This window comes from Nerophis lumbriciformis, linkage group LG10 (genome assembly GCF_033978685.3).
Source record: "Nerophis lumbriciformis linkage group LG10, RoL_Nlum_v2.1, whole genome shotgun sequence".
In the NCBI taxonomy this organism is placed as follows: Eukaryota; Metazoa; Chordata; class Actinopteri; order Syngnathiformes; family Syngnathidae; genus Nerophis; species Nerophis lumbriciformis.
In genome coordinates, this window is record NC_084557.2 from 50,388,505 (window position 1) to 50,412,893 (window position 24,389).

At 40.8% G+C, this 24,389-nt stretch overlaps 1 protein-coding gene across 2 annotated transcripts in view; it reads left to right on the top strand.

Annotated features, from left to right (window-relative positions):
• Positions 1 to 23,806, top strand: part of ppcdc (phosphopantothenoylcysteine decarboxylase) — a 26,141-nt gene extending 2,335 nt beyond the window's left edge. Inside the window, exons 2-5 of one of the 2 annotated variants that reach the window (XM_061969480.2) lie at positions 3,761 to 3,856; positions 12,046 to 12,174; positions 12,243 to 12,411; positions 23,530 to 23,806. In XM_061969480.2, the coding sequence (XP_061825464.2) occupies positions 3,761 to 3,856; positions 12,046 to 12,174; positions 12,243 to 12,411; positions 23,530 to 23,618 (483 nt within the window). In that variant the 3' untranslated portion in view covers positions 23,619 to 23,806. The remainder of the gene's footprint in view (positions 1 to 3,760; positions 3,857 to 12,045; positions 12,175 to 12,242; positions 12,412 to 23,529) is intronic. The other variant, XM_072913995.1, reaches the window with a different exon arrangement.
• Positions 23,807 to 24,389: the final 583 nt, after the last annotated feature.

Sequence of the window (24,389 nt, forward strand, 5' to 3'; positions counted from 1 at the left end):
AGCAGGTTGTGTTATGTGTGACCATGTCTGTTGACATTTTGTGGTTTGTTGGATTGTTTTTATGTATTTATTTGTTTTGCACCATGACTAGGTAAGGTTGTTTGCATTAGGTTCTATAAGTAAATGCTGCGCATTCATTTGTTCAGAGTATAATTAAATGTCATTGACCTAAATTACTCACATCGCTGAATGGCAACATAATAACTGCATCAAAACTGTCAGACTCTTTAACTAAGTCCAATATCCCTGTGGATAAGATTTTATTATTGAACTTAAGATTATTTATTAAACTCATGATGTCTCGCAGGCCAAATTGAAAATGTCAGCGGGCCGCACTTGTTCCACTAGCCGTAGTTTGGACACTCACTGCATCTCGTTTTAAAGTTTGTGGCTATAACTCTGCATATTTTGGCCTAAATTAAAGATTTTCAACAGTTAATAGTGGCTAAATGAATTAAAGTATCAACACTACAGTAGTATTGGCCACTAGATGAGACCAAAGCAGTCACAACACACTGGCTCAGCCTCAGTAACATTACTATATTGGATTGAATGAGTTCAAAGGTGACTAGGTAGATGCTATTACATATCTAGAGGGCTTTCATAATGTTAAAACCCATATTTAGAATGTAGTAAACATTTTGTTTTATTATGTACCTATAAAAATATTAAGAGTTATAATGAACAATTCCTACTTTGTGGAGGTTCATTTACCACAGGGTTTTACTGTACAGTACATTTGTGATGATACATTCATCTAAACCAGGGGGTCAGCAACCCAAAACGTTGAAAGAGTCGTATAGGACCAAAAATACAAAAAACAAATCTGTCTGGAGCCAAAAAAAATGAAAAGCCGTATATATGTCTTATAGTAAAGGCAACACGTGGCTTAAGTGTCTATATTAGCTATAATATCCTACTATCAAAATGACTACCGGTATGTTTCGCAGGCTGAAGTAAATCTTCGTTGACAGAAATGTTTAAATGTAATATTTATTCTACACATTTTTACAACATTAGAAACCATTAGTACATCAGAGGTTATTCAGAAGGTGAGATAACTCCTGGAAATGACTGCCTTAAAATGGCCAAAGGTATAAATGTGTGTGTCCAAGTTAAAGGAAACTGCAGGCTGTCTTCTTCTAATAGATTTATTACAATCTTTGCAAGCTGGGTAACGTTTGCTGTGGTCTGGAACAACATGGCACACACACAACTATCTGAAATGCAGCCAATATTACATACAGACATACTTGCCAACCTTGAGACCTCCGATTTCGGGAGGTGGGGGGTGGGGGCGGGGCGTGGTTAAGATATATATATATATAAGAAATACTTGACTTTCAGTGAATTCTAGCTATATATATATATATATATATATATATATATATATATATATATATATATATATATATATATATATATATATATAAATAAAATAAATACTTGAATTTCAGTGTTCATTTACAAACTACAACTCACAAACACTTTAGAGTTAGGCTCCACCATCAGAATGTGTACTTAAACTTATAAAGATCACATGGATATTATTCAGTGAGTTGATTCACCAAAACTAACCTGTTATACAGGAGGAAAAAGCACACAGGACGTTTCAATTGTTCACAGACTGGTCGCTCTCATCAGAATGACAAGACACTTCCGGTCTGCAGGTGATAGCATTCAATTGGGAAGAAACGCCCTACTGCCCCCTACTGACCAATGTGAATACTGATAAATGTGTAATGACAGCTCCAAAAACGAATTCAAACCACAAAATAAAATAAATAAATCAACACAAAAATGTGACACATTATGGGTGGGTCACATATGCATGTACAGTAGATGGCAGTATTGTCCTGTTTAAAAGTGTCACAACATTGCTGTTTACGGCAGACGAACTGCTTTACGGTAGACACTGTTGTTGTGTGTTGTCAACACGTCACTCAGGTCCGCCTGAATTTCGGGAGTTTTTCGGGAGAAAATTTGTCCCGGGAGGTTTTCGGGAGAGGCGCTGAATTTCGGGAGTCTCCCGGAAAATCCGGGAGGGTATGCATACAGATAATGTGTCATGAGACATGCAAAACTAAATTATATACAAGGAGAATAAAAGTAAAGGATATTAAATGAGCTCAAATATAGCTACAAATGAGGCATAATGATGCAATATGTACATACAGCTAGCCTAAATGGCATGTTAGCATTGAATAGCTTGCAGTCATGCACTGACCAAATATGCCTGATTAGCACTCCACACAAGTCAATAACATCAACAAAGCTCACCTTTGTGCATTCACGCACAGCATAAAACCTTTGGTGGACAAAATGAGACAGAGGAGTGGAAGACTTTACATGTAAACAAACTGTTGCGTCACAGTCCACACTACGGTGAGTTCAAGAACCGCCGAAATGAGTAGGACAAAAGGATGTTCACCAGGCCCGGCCCTAACCAATCTGGCGCCCTAGGCAAGATTTTAGGTGGCGCCCCCCCACATCGGCAGTGAAGTGTATATACTCACAAGAAACCGAATAGCTTTGTCTTTGACCTTTTTTTTACTTAAAGAAAGCAAATTAACAATCAGAATAGTTAACAAGATAAAAAAAATATGAATAAATAAATGAATGTAAAAACTAAAAAATGAATATATGAAATACAATATTTTTTACATACATATTGCTTAATTTACATTAATGATGTGCACTTTAAGAACTAGGCTTACAACTATACCTAATATATAAAGGGGTGGAAAAGTGACTATTACCTGCAGGGCAAACATTAGCTAACCAGAAGGCAATAACAATGTAAACAAAAAACACCTGCTTAAAAGATCTAATACAAATGTCCCTGAGGAATGTAAGGTGGGAGTACTGTAATTACCTAACGTTACATTATTATTTTCCATAACAATTTAGCCCCCTCCACAATATTAACCCGACGTTAAAACAGAACTAGCTATTTATTGATTAGCAATTGCCGAATCATGTAACATTAGCTTAATGCTAAAAAGCCAGGTTACTATCACATTCTGTAACAGACAAATAATTTCATGTAGGCTAACGTTACCTACCTGCTACCTCTTGTCTTTTTCTCGTTTCTCCTCCTCTTCTTTTCTCTTATTTCTTCCCTGGGCACCTGACAGTTTTGGCCGTTTTGACATCTTGTGTTGATTTTTTGATGTGGTGACGTCCAAAAAGAGTCATGATACGGGAAGGGAGGGGGCGGGGGGGGGGGGGGGGGGGGGCGTAATGTTGTAACAAATAATATTTCTATTATATAGGCTTTACTTTGCATTTTAATTAACGTGGGATTATTTTTTGTATTTAGAAATAATAGTACCAACTTTTTTTTTTTTTTTCTCCAACATTTGTGGCACTGGCGTGGCGCCCCCTGATGGACGGCGCCCGTAGCATTTGCCTATACGGCCTATGCCACGGGCCGGCCCTGATGTTCACCAAATAGTGTCATCAGTGAAGCATACACACAAACATATTAAACTGTGGTACTTCTAACAATTGGGAAGGTTTGTGTCATGTTTGTCCTCAAACAAAAAACATACTAAAACAAAAACAAAAATTTCCCCCCATCTTTATCCATTTTTAATCCTTTTTTGAGCCACTAGGGCAGCACTAGAGAGTCTGACCCCTGATCTAAACCAATGAAAATGTTTGCCATATGCTCCATTGTATCTGCTTTGGACATAAGCCTATACACATTTAAACAGCTACATACTTTGTTCTTAATAATTCTATTGTTGTGCTTCAGGTGGACGTAAGAGTTGTGACCACTGAGCATGCCCAACACTTCTATAACCCCGAAGAGGTTTCTGCTAAAGTCTACAGTGACAAAGATGAATGGGAGGTAAGTTTTTCTAGTCCATGTGTGTGACAATTAACTGGCTGTATGTAGGGCTGGGCGATATATGGATGTACTGGATATATCGCGGGTTTGTCTCTGTGCGATCAGACACATGAACAATAACAAGATCTGATAGCTCAGTTACAGCTCATGTTATTCTATTCTGTGTTTTATGTTGCACCATTGCGCCAAGTAAAATTCCTAGTTTGTGAACCCGTTCTCAAACAATGGCAATAAAAACTCTTCTGATTCTGATTCTGATTCTTCTGATATAGAAAATGACTATATGGTGATATCGGAGTATACGTTCTCACACAGTTGCTTTTAGCTGCAGGCATTACACTACAGGCTCTTCTCACTCTTTCTTGAGACTTAAAACAAGCGCACCTTCTTACATACGTCACATGCGTATACACCCTCGCGGAGCAGAGAGGTAGCGGCATGGGTAAAGTTAGCTGTGGCGCGAGTGGTAATATGAGAGAAAGAAGGTGCCAATCTGGTAACAAATGAAGGAAGAATTAATTCCCAAGAAAAACAGACATTGTCTGGCGGTGGTTTGGCTTCAAGTGGGAATACGTCGAACAGACAACCGTAATTTGTCAAGTGTAGGGCAAAAGCGTTGTACAAAAAGTAGCATTACTGCTAATATGTAGCATCATTTGAAAAGTCACCCGCTAGAGAATGAAGAGTGCTTGAAACTCCGCATGTCAACATCTCCGTTCAGTGCCACACCAACAAAATGCCGAGGCAACCATTTCCACATCAACACCTTATGAAAAAAATAGTCCACGACATAATGAGATAACGTCCGCCGGAACCTACCACCAATGTTCCCTCTAATTTTTCATGTGTGTGAGCAAAGGCAAAAAGTCCCTGAGCATTGAGTGGAGCCCATGTGAGCAACATCAGTGGCTACACCAGCAGCACACCTGTCCCAAACCTGACTAAATAACAACTTACATCTCCATCCGATCATCCATTTTCTACTGCTTGTCCCTTTCGGGGTCGCTGGAGCCTATCTCAGCTGCATTCGTGCGGAAGGCGGGGGGTACACCCTGGACAAGTCCCCACCTCATCGCAGGGCCAACACAGATAGACAGACAACATTCTCTTATTATTATAATCAAATGACAGCAGTCATTTCCATTTCTAATAGAAGTGTTTAGGCCCACTTACAATGACAATAACAACAAATATTGTTTTTCATGAACTGTGTACTTGTATTGTTTGTCTGGGTGGAGGTCCTGCTTTGGAAATAATTTGTACCCCATTTAGTTCCCATTAAAACATTCACATGTTGCACAATGAGATGTAAGCAGGGGATCATGTGTACGTTCCTGCAACTTGTAAAAAATATATTTGTATTAGTATTTATTTAATATACTAACAGCATTTCATGATTAATATTTATAAATGAAGATTCCCAATAAATGACACTAGAATAAGCACACATTTGATTGGTAAATCATAGTGTAACCACCTGGAATGACACTTTATGTGTGGTGTTGGAGTTGTCCGACTTTTCGTGTGGCTGTAAACCAGTGACGTGCGGTGAGGTTGATGGCTGGTGAGGCACTGACTTCATCACAGTCAGATTTACAAACATATGAACCCTAAAGAGTATCTTATTCACCATTTGATTGGTAGCAGTTAACGGGTTATGTTTAAAAGCTCATACCAGCATTCTTCCCTGCTTGGCACTCAGCATCAAGGGTTGGAATTGGGGGTTAAATCACAAAAAATTATTCCCGGGCGCGGCGCCGCTGCTGCCCACTGCTCCCCTCACCTCCCAGGGGGTGATCAAGGGATGGGTCAAATGCAGACGACAAATAATAAACAAAACAATAATGTTCGTGTTGGAGGAGTTGTGAATTAGATACACCTGCAGTCTGCAGGTGTACCTAATGTTGTGGCCCTGTAGTCATTCACAACTCCTTCAACACGAACATTATTTTTTTTGCACTTTTTGGCTTCTTATGAAATAACTTTTTTAAATAGATTCAATCTTGCACGTGGAAAGTTTAAGTGTGGGCTTTAGTTGATATAACAATTCTACGGCAGGGGTGCAGGAGGCGGGGTTACTGGAGCCTCAGCCAGTGCGTCTTTTGCAGCCGTTTTATGATTGCTCAGCACAAGAAATACGTTACACACATACAGTTGTTGACAAAATACACTGTACATTATATACCTCAGCTAACTAAACTATGGAAATGTATAATATAATTCATATAGCAATACAGTCTCACTGCACAGCAGGCCAGCAGTTAGCCGAGTCCGGAATCCATGTTGAGGCACTGAGTGACGTGCCTCAACTGGCTGCTGTTCACCGCACCGTCTCTTCTCAGTATTTGAACGGCAAATGTGAAAATTCAGCGATTTTGAGTAAAAATAATCTAAAACTGGTGAAGTTAAATGGAAAATAACTTTATAGTATAATCACTGGATACATATAACAATTTAATAAAAATTTTTTCTTTTTACATTTTTTTTTCTTTCCATGATGGCAGGTGAGGCCCCGCCTCACCTGCCTCTAGTGACTGCACGTCACTGCTGTAAACGCATCACTGGCTAAGTGCCATATGTGCATGTGTTGGCGCAAGTGAGAAAGAGCGAGCGGCTGCTGTTGATATAACAAAGTTGCTTTTGGTCTGGTTTGTACTGCAGAAAATGACCAGTTTTGCTAAATATCATTTTTTTTACTAATGTTTTGGTGATGTGTTTATGGCCGACAATAAAGAGTTTTGCTCAGTAAAGTGATGGATGGAATTAATGTCCTCAAAGTGTCTCGACAGACGTTACAATATTTGAACAATGACGATGAAAACTGTTTTCTCTGTCGTGTCGAAAATTGTTATGTGCTTATTATTTTTATTTTATTTTGTGCGTGGCATAGATTTGCCGTGGACGCTTGAGCAGTGCGCAATTGCACAGGCGCGCACCTTAGAGGGAACATTGCCTACCACATAGCGAAGGACATACACTATTTGATTTCCTATTATGCAGCTCATTTTTATTTGACACTTATTGAAATATCTTGTGTGACATCATGCACAAAAGTGCACTTTATTTGTTTCAAACTATTGTAGTGGCGTTCTGCAGAGGTGTGGACTCGAGTCACATGACTTGGACTGGAGTCAGACTCGAGTCATGAATTTGATGACTTTAGACTCGACTTGACAAAATGTAAAAAGACTTGCAACTCGACTTAGACTTTAACATCAATGACTTGTGACTTCACTTGGACTTGAGCCTTTTGAATTGACATGACTTGACATGACTTGCTACTTTCCCCAAAACCCAAAGATGAAAAAGTTATTCGGGAGCGCTCCGTATTTTTCATTGTGTACTTGTCTATCAGCGTTGCGTGTGTCAGCTGGTGTGGTCTCAGTACAACAGCCAATCAAATTAGATCTACTTTGTTTTCATCACACAGCATTCATCCAATCAAATTGTAGGACAACCAACAAAGAAGACATGTCCAAACCACACGCCAGTGAACAAAAAATGATGCCTAAAATAATTTCGTTTGGGTATAAAAATTACGAGGTGGTCAACACAAAACGGTTTGCAGTATGCAACACATGCGGTTCGAAAATGACTGATGGAGAGGCAACAACTTCCAACTTCGTCCGGCATTTGAAGTTGCACAAAGAACGGTAAGTTTTGAATGTAAGATAACGTTTATTGGCTAAGTAACGTGACTTTTATTTGCTGTGTAGTTAAATCAGTGAGGCTGTAAACTCACTGCTAACGTTATAACGTTATTGCAAACACGGGAATCTGTTGCAGTTCACTACCTTATTCATACTTTTTGTTCAGTGATTTTTTTAAGCAGGGTTACGTTAGTCAACATATCACACGTAACGTTAGACGGCGGTCAGCAGCACCGCGTATTTTAGCCACCTAAAAAAAAGACAAAAATAGTAAAATAAAGGTCAGTTAAAATGTATACTATATTATGAATATGTGTACCGTTTTAGCTAGCTTTCTGACATACTTTTGGTTGTTTACCTCAGTGGTCCCCAACCACCGGGCCGCGGCCCGGTACTGGTCCGTGGATCGATTGGTATCGGGCCGCACAAGAATTATTTTTTTTTTTAAATTAAATCAACATAAAAAACACAAGATACACTTACAAGTAGTGCACCAACCCAAAAAAACTCTCTCCCCCTTTTGTTCTGGGCATTGAACATGAAGACTCTTCCTTCACTGTTCCGAGTGGCCATGAGAGTCTTGGCAGTGCCTGCCTCCAGTGCTCCAGTGGAGCGAGTTTTCAGCCATGGTGGCATCATACTACGCCCCCATCGTGCACAAATGACTGACAGACTCTTGGCTAATTTGGTCTTTTGCAAATGCAATGCAGCATAGGGCCCTGACATATAAAAAGTACAACTTTTTTGTTATGTTCACGTATATGTCATGTTTTTTCAATGTTAACACTTTTGTACAAATAAGTACATTTGCACTTTATTTTTCAATGTGTTTGTTCTGTAAAGGAATGAGTTAATGTTTAAAATGACTGGTTAATAGTGCTATTATAAAGTGCAATGTCAGCACAATTTTCTTTCCTGCAATTTAAAATGCACTTGTTTTAATAAATAAATACAGCGTTTGAAAAGCATACACAATCTGTGTTAATATATTAGTCTGTGGTTAAAAGGACTTGAAAGGACTCGAAACTCAAAATGCAGGACTTAGGACTTGACTTGAGACTTTCCAGTCTTGACTTTGGACTTGACTCGGGGCTTGCCTGTCTTGACTCGGGACTTGACTCGGACTTGAGGGCAAAGACTTGAGACTTACTTGTGACTTGCAAAACAATGACTTGGTCCCACCTCTGGCGTTCTGTACAAAAAGTGCACTTTAATTTAGTGTTGTTTTGATATGTCATCTTAGTGACATCATGCACAAAAGTGCACTGATCGCTTGTTTTAAAATGTCTCTGACAATCTTGCACTTTCTGTTTTGAAATGACATGAATGTTTGTGCCACTGCTTAATAACTGTTTAATAAATACACTTTTAGTTGTGATTTCCCTCTCTGCATGAAAGTTTAAAAGTAGCATATATTAATGCAGTATGAAGAAGAATGTTTTAATGTAGACACATAGAATCATCATACTGCTGTGATTATATGCATCAAGTGTTCATTCAAGGCTAAGGCAACATATTGAGATATATATGGTGTATCGCGATATGGCCTAAACATATGGAGATATTAAAAAAAGGCCATATCGCCCAGCCCTAGCTGCATGCGTACACAGTAGAGATGCGCGGTTTGCGGACACAACCGCGGATTATCCGCGGGTCGGGCGGTTGAAATAAAAAAAATTTGATTTTATCCACGTCCCAAGAGCTAGCTTCTGTAGCCGAGGATCGGACCGCCAAGTGCCCTGCCTTCGGCTACCGCCCAGCTCACATTGCACCCGACCTCTATGGCCCCTGCTATGGGTGGTGAGCCCATTGGAGGGGGGACCCACGTTGCCTCTTCGGGCTGTGCCCGGCCGGGCCCCATGGGGACAGGCCCGGCCACCAGGCGCTCGCCATCGTCCATGGTTCTCGCCCGGAAAAGGGTGGAGTGCCATCTCCGGGTTGGGGAGGAGATCTTGCCCCAAGTGGAGGAGTTCAAGTACCTCGGAGTCTTGTTCACGAGTGAGGGAAGAGTGGATGGTGAGATCGACAGGCGGATCGGTGCGGCGTCTTCAGTAATGCGGACGCTGTATCGATCCGTTGTGGTGAAGAAGGAGCTGAGCCGGAAGGCAAAGCTCTCAATTTACCGGTCGATCTACGTTCCCATCCTCACCTATGGTCATGAGCTTTGGGTTATGACCGAAAGGACAAGATCACGGGTACAAGCGGCCAAAATGAGTTTCCTCCGCCGGGTGGCGGGGCTCTCCCTTAGAGATAGGGTGAGAAGCTCTGTCATCCGGGGGGAGCTCAAAGTAAAACCGCTGCTCCTCCACATCGAGAGGAGCCAGATGAGGTGGTTCGGGCATCTGGTCAGGATGCCACCCGAGCGCCTCCCTAAGGAGGTGTTTAGGGCATGTCCGACCGGTAGGAGGCCACGAGGAAGACCCAGGACACGCTGGGAAGACTATGTCTCCCGGCTGGCCTGGGAACGCCTCGGGATCCCCCGGGAGGAGCTGGACGAAGTGGCTGGGGAGAGGGAAGTCTGGGCTTCCCTGCTTAGGCTGCTGCCCCCGCGACCCGACCTCGGATAAGCGGAAGAAGATGGATGGATGGATGGATGGATAGATTTTATCCGCGGGTCGGGTCGGGCGGTTGAAATTTAAAATTTTTTAAATAGATTCAGGCGGGTGGCAGTTAAACCAATTGGGAAATATATATACATAGTTAAATGTTGTTACCCACATACGAAAAACGAGCAGGCACCTGCAGCATATGCCACAACAGAAGAAGAAAAAAAAAGAGATGGCAACGCCGGCAGCAAACGTGGTACGCGACAAACTAAAAAAGGGAATACTAAAGACCAGAGGAAAAAAAGGCCAGAAAAGTTCAGCGTGGACTCGTTTTTATGAGGTTGTAAATCAGGATGATAGTAATGCTGGCTACGTGATTTGCAAGAGCTGCGACGCTGTTTATGTCTACGACAGTCACAAAACCGGGACATCTAACATGGCGCATCACATTTGTGCAAAACCCCGAATCTCCACAAACACCCTGAGCATGAGCAGTTTCGTCCGCCGTGATCCCAAAAGAGTGCCACAGGATGTTAAAACAAGGCTTACAGATGCATGTGTGAACGCAGCTGCCTGCAGCAGTTTGAGTGGCGCGAGCGCGCTTGGAGGTGCGCTCAGCGCGGCTCCCAGATGATTGCGCACTGGTGTGCGTCTGGGCCGTGACAGCGTGGCACGCATTGAATGTCTCTGCTACATTGGATCAGTCTCCTTTCTTTAACCGGCAAAAGCTTTATAACCTCACTAATGCCTTGCATCGTCTATATTAGATACAGGTAAAAGCCAGTAAATTAGAATATTTTGAAAAACTTGATTTATTTCAGTAATTGCATTCAAAAGGTGTAACTTGTACATTATATTTATTCATTGCACACAGACTGATGCATTCAAATGTTTATTTCATTTAATTTTGATGATTTGAAGTGGCAACAAATGAAAATCCAAAATTCCGTGTGTCACAAAATTAGAATATTACTTAAGGCTAATACAAAAAAGGGATTTTTAGAAATGTTGGCCAACTGAAAAGTATGAAAATGAAAAATATGAGCATGTACAATACTCAATACTTGGTTGGAGCTCCTTTTGCCTCAATTACTGCGTTAATGCGGCGTGGCATGGAGTCGATGAGTTTCTGGCACTGCTCAGGTGTTATGAGAGCCCAGGTTGCTCTGATAGTGGCCTTCAACTCTTCTGCGTTTTTGGGTCTGGCATTCTGCATCTTCCTTTTCACAATACCCCACAGATTTTCTATGGGGCTAAGGTCAGGGGAGTTGGCGGGCCAATTTAGAACAGAAATACCATGGTCCGTAAACCAGGCACGGGTAGATTTTGCGCTGTGTGCAGGCGCCAAGTCCTGTTGGAACTTGAAATCTCCATCTCCATAGAGCAGGTCAGCAGCAGGAAGCATGAAGTGCTCTAAAACTTGCTGGTAGACGGCTGCGTTGACCCTGGATCTCAGGAAACAGAGTGGACCGACACCAGCAGATGACATGGCACCCCAAACCATCACCCAACCATGCAAATTTTGCATTTCCTTTGGAAATCGAGGTCCCAGAGTCTGGAGGAAGACAGGAGAGGCACAGGATCCACGTTGCCTGAAGTCTAGTGTAAAGTTTCCACCATCAGTGATGGTTTGGGGTGTTACACCTTTTAAATGCAATTACTGAAATAAATCAAGTTTTTCAAAATATTCTAATTTACTGGCTTTTACCTGTATATAACAACGGGCGGGTGCGGTTTTGATTAAATGTTAGTTCGGGTGGATGGCGGATGGTTGACGACTTTTGTGATGCGGTTGCGGATGAAATAATTGCCTATCCGCGCATCTCTAGTACACAGCCAATTCTGACCAAATAAAAGCACACATTGTCTGTCTATTTGTGTAGTCCTAGGTTGGCCTACACGGGCAAAACAACCATGCAGCAACATCCAGTCCAGTTAGTCCTCTCCTTCTTTAGTGTTTTATGTCTAAATTGCCATTTTCTTGCATTTCCAGATGTGGACTCAGAGATCGGACCCTGTGCTACACATTGAGTTAAGACGCTGGGCAGACTTACTCGTCATTGCCCCCTTGGACGCAAACACATTGGGAAAAATTGCGAGTGGCATTTGTGACAATCTGTTGGTGAGCACACATGTGATTGCTTCTTCAGTAAATGAGTCCTATGAGTGTAAACAATGCTACTTTGGCAGACATGTGTGGTGAGAGCCTGGGATACGAGTCGGCCTCTCCTCTTCTGTCCTGCGATGAACACAGCTATGTGGAAGCATCCTATCACAGCCCAGCAGGTGGACAGGCTGAAGGAGTTTGGCTATGTGGAAATCCCCTGCATTGCCAAGAAGCTGGTGTGTGGAGACAAAGGTGTGTTGTAACACCACTAAAAAAATACTGTAGAATATACTTTTTAAAATGACTTCTTTTTTTATGATTAGGTCTGTTATGTTTGTTGTCTTCTCCCTGCCTTCTCTATTGGTTTTTCAGTTTCTTCCACAGTCTTTTGTCCCCAACGAGGCACACCTGCTGCTAATCACTTCCTGGTAGCATTTAAGCGCGCGTCTCCACCAGCTGGTCCCCGCCGGTTATTGTTCCTGAACTCCGCTCTGACATGTGCCACCTTGATTCTGCTTCCCTGGTATGTCGTAGTGATGGGTTGATGAGGCGTCATGAAGCGTTTCGACACATTGCAAAACTGTATTGATACTGTGTCGATACTGTGTCACTAAATACTGACATCTGCTGGACATTAAAAATCCCTACAGGCAACCTATGGACCGACTCAACTGACACTGATTTGATGCCCTAGTACAGGGGTCACCAACCTTTTTGAAACCAAAAACTACTTCTTGGGTACTGATTAATGCAAAGGGCTACCAGTTTGATACACACTTAAATAAATAAATATATTGTCATTTGTAAGTTACACGTAAGTGTGATTTAAACAAGAATACCTAAATAAATAAATTTATATATATAAAAAAAATGGGTATTTCTGTCTGTCATTCCGTCGTACATTTTTTTTTTTCCTTTTACGGAAGGTTTTTTGTAGAGAATAAATGATGAAAAAAAACACTTAATTGAACGGTTTAAAAGAGGAGAAAACACGAAAAAAATAAAAATAAAAATTTGAAACATAGTTTATCTTCAATTTCGACTCTTTAAAATTCAAAATTCAACCGACAAAAAGAAGAGAAAAACTAGCTCATTTGAATCTTTTTGAAAAAATTAAAAAAAGAATTTATGGAACATCATTGGTAATTTTTCCTGATTAAGATACATTTTAGAATTTTGATGACATGTTTTGAATTGGTTAAAATCCAATCTGCACTTTGTTAGAATATTTAACAAATTGGACTAAGTTATATTTCTAACAAAGACTAATCAGTATTTCTTCTAGATTTTCCAGAACAAAAATTTTAAAAGAAATTCAAAATACTCTGAAATAAGATTTAAATTTGATTCTACAGATTTTCTAGATTTGCCAGAATAATTTTTTTGAATTTTAATCATAGTAAGTTTGAAGAAATATTTCACAAATATTCTTCGTCGAAAAAACAGAAGCTAAAATATTTATTATTCTTTACAATAATTAAAAAAAATGTTTTACTTGAACATTGATTTAAATTGTCAGGAAAGAAGAGGAAGACATTTAAAAGGTAAAAAGGTATATTTGTTTAAAAATCCTAAAATCATTTTTAAGGTTGTATTTTTTCTCTAAAATTGTATTTCTAAAAGTAATAAGAAGCAAAGTAAAAAATAAATGAATTTATTTAAACAAGTGAAGACCCATCCATCCATCCATTTTCTACCGCTTATTCCAAGTGAAGACCAAGTCTTTAAAATATTTTCTTGGATTTTCAAATTCTATTTGAGTTTTGTCTCTTTTAGAATTAAAAATGTCGAGCAAAGCGAGACCAGCTTGCTAGTAAATAAATAAAATTAAAAAAATAGAGGCAGCTCACTGGTAAGTGCTGCTCTTTGAGCTATTTTTAGAACAGGCCAGCGGGCGACTGATCTGGTCCTTACGGGCTACCTGGTGACCGCGGGCACCGCGTTGGTGACCCCTGCCCTAGTATATACAATAATATAAACCAAGTCATTGTATTTCATTTAGGATTATTTCATATCTTCATTTAAATAAAAATATATTTGTATCTTTTTTAGATACAGTCAATAAATGTGAACATGTATCATAACATGGAAATCTAAGAACATGTTGTGGATGATTGTGGACTGGGAATTTTTTTAATTTAATTTTTTTACACATTATTATTAAAAAAAAAAAGAAAAAGTTTTTCCGACGTATTACATTTTAGACGCTTTCTCTTCTTAGTTATTATTTCTCCGGCTGTAGAAAAGAGCCGCTCACAGGGCACAGAGGAGGCGTCAGTGCGACACAGTTCGCGTATCGGTCACGTGACCAAAACAGCTCATGATCGGTCACGTGACTTTCTAAAAGCGGTACGCGCACCGACACAGGGTTTTGCTCTATGAGCTCCACGCATGCGCCGATGCATCGGTGTTGCCGGACCCATCACTAGTGTGCACTTTTGCTCCATCACCCTTAGTTACCATTTTGGACTTATTAAATATTTTCATTTGTTATCGCGTCCCTTGCCTCCATTCTCTGCATCCCGGGGTCCACCCTTGAACTCTATCCTAACATAGGCCGGTTATTATGTTAGGATAGATTTCAAGGGTGGACCCCGGGATGCAGAGAATGGAGGCAAGGGACGCGATAACAAATGAAAATATTTAATAAGTCCAAAATGGTAACTAAGGGTGATGGGGAAAAAGTGCACACCATGGGAAATATAACAAAAGTAGTCTCTTTCAGAGGTTGGCGGAGCAAAGGTCAGGACGCACACAGCGTGGCAAAAACTAGTCCTCTCAAAACAAGGTGGCTAGGAAAACAAAAAACACAACGAGGTCAATATTACAGAAATATGCGAAGGCAACATACTAGTGATGGGTCCGGCAACACCGATGCATCGGCGCATGCGTGGAGCTCATAGAGCAAAACCCTGTGTCGGTGCGCGTACCGCTTTTAGAAAGTCACGTGACCGATCATGAGCTGTTTTGGTCACGTGACCGATACGCCAACTGTGTCGCACTGACGCCTCCTTTGTGCCCTGTGAGCGTGTCTTTTCTACAGCCGGTGAAATAATTATCTAAGAAGAGAAATCGTCTAAAATGTAATGCGTCGGAAAAACTTTTTATTTTTATTTTTATAAAAATGTGTAAAAAAATAAAATTAAAAAAATTCCCAGTCCACAATCATCCACAACACGTTCTCTTAGATTTCCATGTTATGATACATGTTCACATTATTTATTGACTGTATCTAAAAAAGATAAAAATATATTTTTATTTAAATGAAGATATGAAATAATCCTAAATGAAATACAATGACTTGGTTTATATTATTGTATATACTAGGGCAGGGGTCACCAACGCGGTGCCCGCGGTCACCAGGTAGCCCGTAAGGACCAGATCAGTCGCTCGCTGGCCTGTTCTAAAAATAGCTCAAAGAGCAGCACTTACCAGTGAGCTGCCTCTATTTTTTAAATTTTATTTATTTACTAGCAAGCTGGTCTCGCTTTGCTCGACATTTTTAATTCTAAAAGAGACAAAACTCAAATAGAATTTGAAAATCCAAGAAAATATTTTAAAGACTTGGTCTTCACTTGGAATAAGCGGTAGAAAATGGATGGATGGATGGGTCTTCACTTGTTTAAATAAATTCATTTATTTTTTTACTTTGCTTCTTATTACTTTTAGAAATACAATTTTAGAGAAAAAAATACAACCTTAAAAATGATTTTAGGATTTTTAAACAAATATACCTTTTTACCTTTTAAATGTCTTCCTCTTCTTTCCTGACAATTTAAATCAATGTTCAAGTAAATGTATTTATTTTTTATTGTAAAGAATAATAAATATTTTAGTTTCTGTTTTTTCGACGAAGAATATTTGTGAAATATTTCTTCAAACTTACTATGATTAAAATTCAAAACAATTATTCTGGCAAATCCAGAAAAGCTGTAGAATCAAATTTAAATCTTATTTCAGAGTATTTTGTTATTTCTTTTAAAATTTTTGTTCTGGAAAATCTAGAAGAAATACTGATTAGTCTTTGTTAGAAATATAACTTAGTCCAATTTGTTAAATATTCTAACAAAGTGCAGATTGGATTTTAACCAATTTAAAACATGTCATCAAAATTCTAAAATGTATCTTAATCAGGAAAAATTACTAATGATGTTCCATAAATTCTTTTTTTAATTTTTTCAAAAAGATTCAAATAAGCTAGTTTTTCTCTTCTTTTTGTCGGTTGAATTTTGAATTTTAAAGAGTCGAAATTGAAGTTAAACTATGTTTCAAATTTTTATTTTAAATTTTTTCGTGTTTTCTCCTCTTTTAAACCGTTCAATTAAGTGTTTTTTTCATCATTTATTCTCTACAAAAAACCTTCCGTAAAAGGAAAAAAAAAATGTACGACGGAATGACAGACAGAAATACCCATTTTTTTATATATATAAATGTATTTATTTAGCTATTCTTGTTTAAATCACACTTACGTGTAACTTACAAATGACAATATATTTATTTATTTAAGTGTGTATCAAACTGGTAGCCCTTCGCATTAATCAGTACCCAAGAAGTAGTTTTTGGTTTCAAAAAAAGGTTGGTGACCCCTGTACTAGGGCATCAAATCAGTGTCAGTTGAGTCGGTCCATAGGTTGCCTGTAGGGATTTTTAATGTCCAGCAGATGTCAGTATTTAGTGACACAGTATCGACACAGTATCAATACAGTTTTGCAATGTGTCGAAACGCTTCATGACCTTTTTTTTTTACTTACTTTATATACCTAATATATAAAGGGGTGGAAAAGTGACTATTACCTGCAGGGCAAACATTAGCTAACCAGAAGGCAATAACACCTGCTTAAAAGATCTAATACAAATGTCCCTGAGGAATGTAAGGTGGGAGTACTGTAATTACCTAACGTTACATTATTATTTTCCATAACAATTTAGCCCCCTCCACAATATTAACCCGACGTTAAAACAGAACTAGCTATTTATTGATTAGCAATTGCCGAATCATGTAACATTAGCTTAATGCTAAAAAGCCAGGTTACTGTTACAGAATGTGATAGTAACCTGGCTTTTTAGCATTAAGCCAGGTTACTGTTACAGAATGTGATAGTAACCTGGCTTTTTAGCATTAAGCTAATGTCACATGATTCGGCAATTGCTAATCAATAAATAGCTAGTTCTGTTTTAACGTCGGGTTAATATTGTGGAGGGGGCTAAATTGTTATGGAAAATAATAATGTAACGTTAGGTAATTACAGTACTCCCACCTTACATTCCTCAGGGACATTTGTATTAGATCTTTTAAGCAGGTGTTTTTTGTTTACATTATTGCCTTCTGGTTAGCTAATGTTTGCCCTGCAGGTAATAGTCACTTTTCCACCCCTTTATATATTAGGTATATAAAGTAAGTAAAAAAAAAAGGTCAAAGACAAAGCTATTCGGGTTCTTGTGAGTATATACACTTCACTGCCGATGTGTGGGGGGAGGGGGGGCGCCACCTAAAATCTTGCCTAGGGCGCCAGATTGGTTAGGGCCGGGCCTGACTAGTAGTCTCTTTCAAAGGTTGGCGGAGCAAAGGTCAGGACGCACACAGCGTGGCAAAAACTAGTCCTCTCAAAACAAGGTGGCTAGGAAAACAAAAACACAACGAGGTCAATATTACAGAAATATGCGAAGGCAACATACCAGGGAAGCAGAATCAAGGTGGCACATGTCAGAGCGGAGTTCAGGAACAATAACCGGCGGGGACCAGCTGGTGGAGACGCGCTTAAATGCTACCAGGAAGTGATTAGCAGCAGGTGTGCCTCGTTTGGGGACAAAAGACTGTGGAAGAAACTGAAAAACCAATAGAGAAGGCAGGGAGAAGACAACAAACATAACAAGGTCAGTCATTTCACAAAGGTATGCAATAATACCACTAAACACGACATATACTGAACAATAAACTTGCTGAAATTACTTTTTTTAAATTCGAAGTTAGTTTTATGAAAGTGCATAATAATAGCACTAAAAACTACAGGTAGATATTGAATAATATCCATCCATTTTCTACCGCTTGTCCCTGTCATATTCTTGTTAAATTTTACATTAGGTTAGTTATTTTACAAAGGTATGTAATAATACCACTAAAAACTACAAATACTGAAGAATTACTTGTTAAAATTACTTTTTTTTAATATAAGGTTTGTTTTACAAAAGTGTGTAATAATAGCACTAAAAACTACATATAGATACTGAATAATACCCTTGTTATAATGACTTTTTTTATATGATTAAGTTATGTCATAATACCACAAAAAACTACAGATATTGATGAATGTACCTGTTAAAATAAAGTTTTTAATGATTATGTTAGTTATTTTCTTCTAACATCAGGGTAATAGTTTTTTAAAAGCTGTTTTTAAGTTTAATGATAGCAAACGCTTTGTTTTGGTAATGTGCTTTTAGAACAATATTTTAATCACTAGGTTTGAGGGTTTTTCTTAATAACTGATACAACCCCCGTTTCCATATGAGTTGGGAAATTGTGTTGGATGTAAATATAAACGGAATACAATGATTTGCAAATCCTTTTCAACCCATATTCAGTTGAATATGCTACAAAGACAACATATTTGATGTTCAAACTGATATGCCAGCAACACGTGACAAAGAAGTTGGGAAAGGTGGCAATAAATACTGATAAAGTTGAGGAATGCTCATCAAACACTTATTTGGAACATCCCACAGGTGTGCAGGCTAATTGGGAACAGGTGGGTGCCATGATTGGGTATAAAAGTAGATTCCATGAAATGCTCAGTCATTCACAAACAAGGACGACATCAGTGTGTAAAGGATATCACCACATGGGCTCAGGAACACTTCAGAAACTCACTGTCTATAACTACAGTTGGTCGCTACATCTGTAAGTGCAAGTTAAAACTCTCCTATGCAAGGCGAAAACCGTTTATCAACAACACCCAGAAACGCCGTCGGCTTCACTAGGCCTGAGCTCATCTAAGATGGACTGATACAAAGTGGGAAAGTGTTCTGTGGTCTGACGAGTCCACATTTCAAATTGTTTTTGGAAACTGTGGACGTCGTGTCCTCCGGACCAAAGAGGAAAAGAACCATCCGGATTGTTATAGGCGCAAAGTTGAAAAGCCAACATCTGTGATGGTATGGGGGTGTATTAGTGCCCAAGACATGGGTAACTTACCGTATTTTCCGCACCATAAGCCGCCCTGGGTTATAAGCCGCGCCTTCAATGAACGGCATATTTCAAAACTTTGTCCACCTATAAGCCGCCCCGTGTTATAAGCCGCATCTAACTGCGCTAAAGGAATGTCAAAAAAACAGTCAGATAGGTCAGTCAAACTTTAATAATATATTAAAAACCAGCGTGATGTGGGCGCGCATGGAGTCGTATATCAACATGGACGGAGCTGCGTGAAAAAAGCCACCCGGCCTCTTCGCGTAAACTTCCCTTAACCACTCGCTCATCTTTTCTTCATCCATCCATCCCTTCGAGTTAGCTTTTATGATGACGCCGGCTGGAAAGGTCTCTTTTGGCAAGGTCTTCCTTTTGAATATCACCATGGGTGGAAGTTTCTGGCCATTAGCATGGCAAGCTAGAACCACAGTGAAGGATGACTTCTCATTCCCTGTGGTGCGAATATTCACCGTACGTGCTCCCGTTGTATCCACAGTGCGGTTCACAGGAATATCAAAAGTCAGTGGAACCTCGTCCATGTTGATAATGTTCTCTGGCCGGATCTTTTTTTCAGCTATCTTGTTTTTACAATATGCACGGAAAGTAGCCAGCTTTTCTTGAAAGTCTTTAGGCAGTTGCTGTGAAATAGTAGTCCGTGTGCGGATGGAGAGATTGCGTCTTTTCATGAACCGGAAACCTGTCGCTTAGTAGGAGCCATTTTGTGGTCTTTACAGATGTAAACACACAAAGGAAATGAAACGTAATATCCGTGCGCTTCTTCTTCTTCTACGGGGGCGGGTGGTTGCTTACAGTAGAAGAAGAAGCGCTTCCTCTTCTATGGGGGCGGGTGCTTACCTTGGCGGTTGCTTGCGTAGAAGAAGAAGCGCTTCCTGTTCTACGGGGAAAAAAGATGGCGGCTGTTTACCGTAGTTGCGAGACCTAAACTTTATGAAAATGAATCTTAATATTAATCCATATATAAAGCGCACCGGGTTATAAGCCGCACTGTCAGCTTTTGAGTAAATTTGTGGTTTTTAGGTGCGGCTAATAGTGCGGAAAATACGGTAGATACAGGTTTTGGAGCAACATATGTTGCCATCCAAGCAACGTTACCATGGACGCCCCTGCTTATTTCAGCAAGACAATGCCAAGCCACGTGTTACATCAACGTGGCTTCATAGTAAAAGAGTGCGCGTACTAGACTGGCCTGCCTGTAGTCCAGACCTGTCTCCCATTGAAAATGTGTGGCGCATTATGAAGCCTAAAATAGCACAAGGGAGACCCCCGGACTGTTGAACAACTTAAGCTGTACATCAAGCAAGAATGGGAAAGAATTCCACCTGAGAAGCTTCAAAAATGTGTCTCCTCAGTTCCCAAACCTTTACTGAGTGTTGTTAAAAGAAAAGGTGATGTAACACAGTGGTGAACATGCCCTTTCGCAACTACTTTGGCACGTGTTGCAGCCATGAAATTCTAACTTAATGATTGTTTATGAGTTTGAACATCAAATATGTTGTCTTTGTAGCATATTCAACTGAATATGGGTTGAAAAGGATTTGCAAATCATTGTATTCCGTTTATATTTACATCTAACACAATTTCCCAACTCATATGGAAACGGGGTTTGTAAAACAAAGCACAGAGCTGCTGAAAAGACATACTTACCGAAGTCTGAATGTTATAAATCCACTGCTTGTTTAAAAAATCATTTAGTTTTAAAAATATCAATCTATTCCATTTCTACCGCTTGTCCTTCTCGGGGTGGCGAGGGGGCTGGAGCCTATCCCAGCTGCACTCGGGCGGAAGGCGATGTACACCTTGGACAAATCCCCACCTCATATATATAATATATATTATTGTTAATGAGAAATCTGTGACTATTGTGACAAACAATGCGGTCAATAACACAGGACCAATAGACAAAGTTCAATCAATCAATCAATTCCTTTATTGTCATTGTCATAATAACACTTAAGTCATACATGTCAACGAGATTTTGTTTGAGCTTTGTCCAGCGGCGTAGAATCTGCATTGAAGTGCAGGTTGACCATAGTTTACAGTTTAGGATTTGTCAAGAAGATTGCGAGTAGAGGGGTATGGGGGTGGGAACGGTCAGATGTCTGATGGGTGTTACGTTGATGTTGCAGCAATGCAATGTCCAATAATTGAGGTGAGGTAATAAGAGTGGTCCGGGGCAGCAAAGGGGCAGGCTGTTCATTTAGCAGTCTCACAGCCTGGGGATACAGACTGTGAGACATTCTGGTGGTCCTGGTGCAAATCCATCTATACCTCCTTCCAGAGGGTAGCAGGTTGAAGAGGCCATGTGCTGGGTGGTATCTGTCCTTCAGGATGTTGTGTACTCGCTTTAGGCAGCGAGTTGTGTACATGGCACTCATCTCCTGGAGTATCGTCCTTGTAATTTCCCCCGTTATACTGTAACATGCCGTCACATCCATCCATCCATCCATCTTCTTCCGCTTATCTGAGGTCGGGTCGCGGGGGCAGCAGCTTAAGCAGGGAAGCCCAGACTTCCCTCTCCCCAGCCACTTCGTCCAGCTCTTCCTGTGGGACCCCGAGGCGTTCCCAGGCCAGCCGGGAGACATAGTCTTCCCAACGTGTCCTGGGTCTTCCCCGCGGCCTCCTACCGGTGGGACGTGCCCTAAACACCTCCCTAGGGAGGCGTTCGGGTGGCATCCTGACCAGATGCCCGAACCACCTCATCTGGCTCCTCTCGATGTGGAGGAGCAGCGGCTTTACTTTGAGCTCCCCCCGGATGACAGAGCTTCTCACCCTATCTCTAAGGGAGAGCCCCGCCACCCGGCGGAGGAAACTCATTTCGGCCGCTTGTACCCGTGATCTTGTCCTTTCGGTCATAACCCAAAGCTCATGACCATAGGTGAGGATGGGAACGTAGATCGACCGGTAAATTGAGAGCTTTGCCTTACGGCTCAGCTCCTTCTTCACCACAACGGATCGATACAGCGTCCGCATTACTGAAGACGCCGCACCGATCCGCCTGTCGATCTCACCATCCACTCTTCCCTCACTCGTGAACAAGACTCCGAGGTACTTGAACTCCTCCACTTGGGGCAAGATCTCCTCCCCAACCCGGAGATGGCACTCCACCCTTTTCCGGGCGAGAACCATGGACTCGGACTTGGAGGTGCTGATTCTCATCCCAGTCGCTTCACACTCAGCTGCGAACCGATCCAGTGAGAGCTGAAGATCCTGGCCAGATGAAGCCATCAGGACCACATCATCTGCAAAAAGCAGAGACCTAATCCTGCAGCCACCAAACCAGATCCCCTCAACGCCTTGACTGCGCCTAGAAATTCTGTCCATAAAAGTTATGAACAGAATGGGTGACAAAGGGCAGCCTTGGCGGAGTCCAACCCTCACTGGAAACGTGTCCGACTTACTACCGGCAATGCGGACCAAGCTCTGGCACTGATCATACAGGGAGCGGACTGCCAAAATCAGACAGTCCGATACCCCATACTCTCTGAGCACTCCCCACAGGACTTCCCGAGGGACACGGTCGAATGCCTTCTCCAAGTCCACAAAACACATGTAGACTGGTTGGGCAAACTCCCATGCACCCTCAAGGACCCTGCCGAGAGTATAGAGCTGGTCCACAGTTCCACGACCAGGACGAAAACCACACTGTTCCTCCTGAATCCGAGGTTCGACTATCCGGCGTAGCCTCCTCTCCAGTACACCCGAATAGACCTTACCGGGAAGGCTGAGGAGTGTGATCCCACGATAGTTAGAACACACCCTCCGGTTCCCCTTCTTAAAGAGAGGAACCACCACCCCGGTCTTCCAATCCAGAGGTACCGCCCCCGATGTCCACGCGATGCTGCAGAGTCTTGTCAACCAAGACAGCCCCACAGCATCCAGAGAGTCCGGGGCAGGCTGTTCATTTAGCAGTCTCACAGCCTGGGGATACAGACTGTGAGACATTCTGGTGGTCCTGGTGCCAATCCATCTATACCTCCTTCCAGAGGGTAGCAGGTTGAAGAGGCCATGTGCTGGGTGGTATCTGTCCTTCAGGATGTTGTGTACTCGCTTTAGGCAGCGAGTTGTGTACATGGCACTCATCTCCGGGAGTATCGTCCTTGTAATTTCCCCCGTTATACTGTAACATGCCGTCACAGTGTTACTGATAATTGTTTAATTTGTTACAGGCAAGGGCGCCATGGCGGAGGTATCAACTATCATTGCTGTTATAAACCAGTATCTTCAGCAAACACATGAGCCATCTCAGGAAACATGACCAGCACGCAATACTTGAAACTTTCATTGACTTTGTAGCTTTTAACTGAAGAACCGCAGCCAGAAAAATGGGAATTCTGGGAACAATGCCACAATTTCCTGACTTGAAAAGGTAAGAAAAAAGAGAAAATAAACCTGAGACACCACAGAGTTCAGATGATAACACCAAAATAAAACTTCAAAGAGCAACCTGACTCTCCTATCCATACAAGGTGTTCATGGAAAAATGAACGCCATTTTATCATGACAAATGTAATCACACTTTGCGGCAATCCAGCAAATTTTAGAGTGTGTACATTTAAATTAACTTAATGTATGTACGGGTACATGTGACAAAATGTCAATCAATCAATCAATCAATCAAAGTTTATTTATACAGCCCTAAATCACAAGTGTCTCAAAGGGCTGCACAAGCCACAACGACATCCTCGGTACAGATCCCACATCAGGGCAAGGAAAAACTCAACCCAATGGGATACAACGAGAAACCTTGGAAAACATTAGTTTTGGATGATACCACAAATTTAGGTATTGATCCGATACCAAGTACAAACCCCGTTTCCATATGAGTTGGGAAATTGTGTTAGATGTAAATATAAACGGAATACAATGATTTGCAAATCATTTTCAACCCATATTCAGTTGAATATGCTACAAAGACAACATATTTGATGTTCAAACTCATAAACTTTATTTTTTTTTTGCAAATAATAATTAACTTAGAATTTCATGGCTGCAACATGTGCCAAAGTAGTTGGGAAAGGGCATGTTC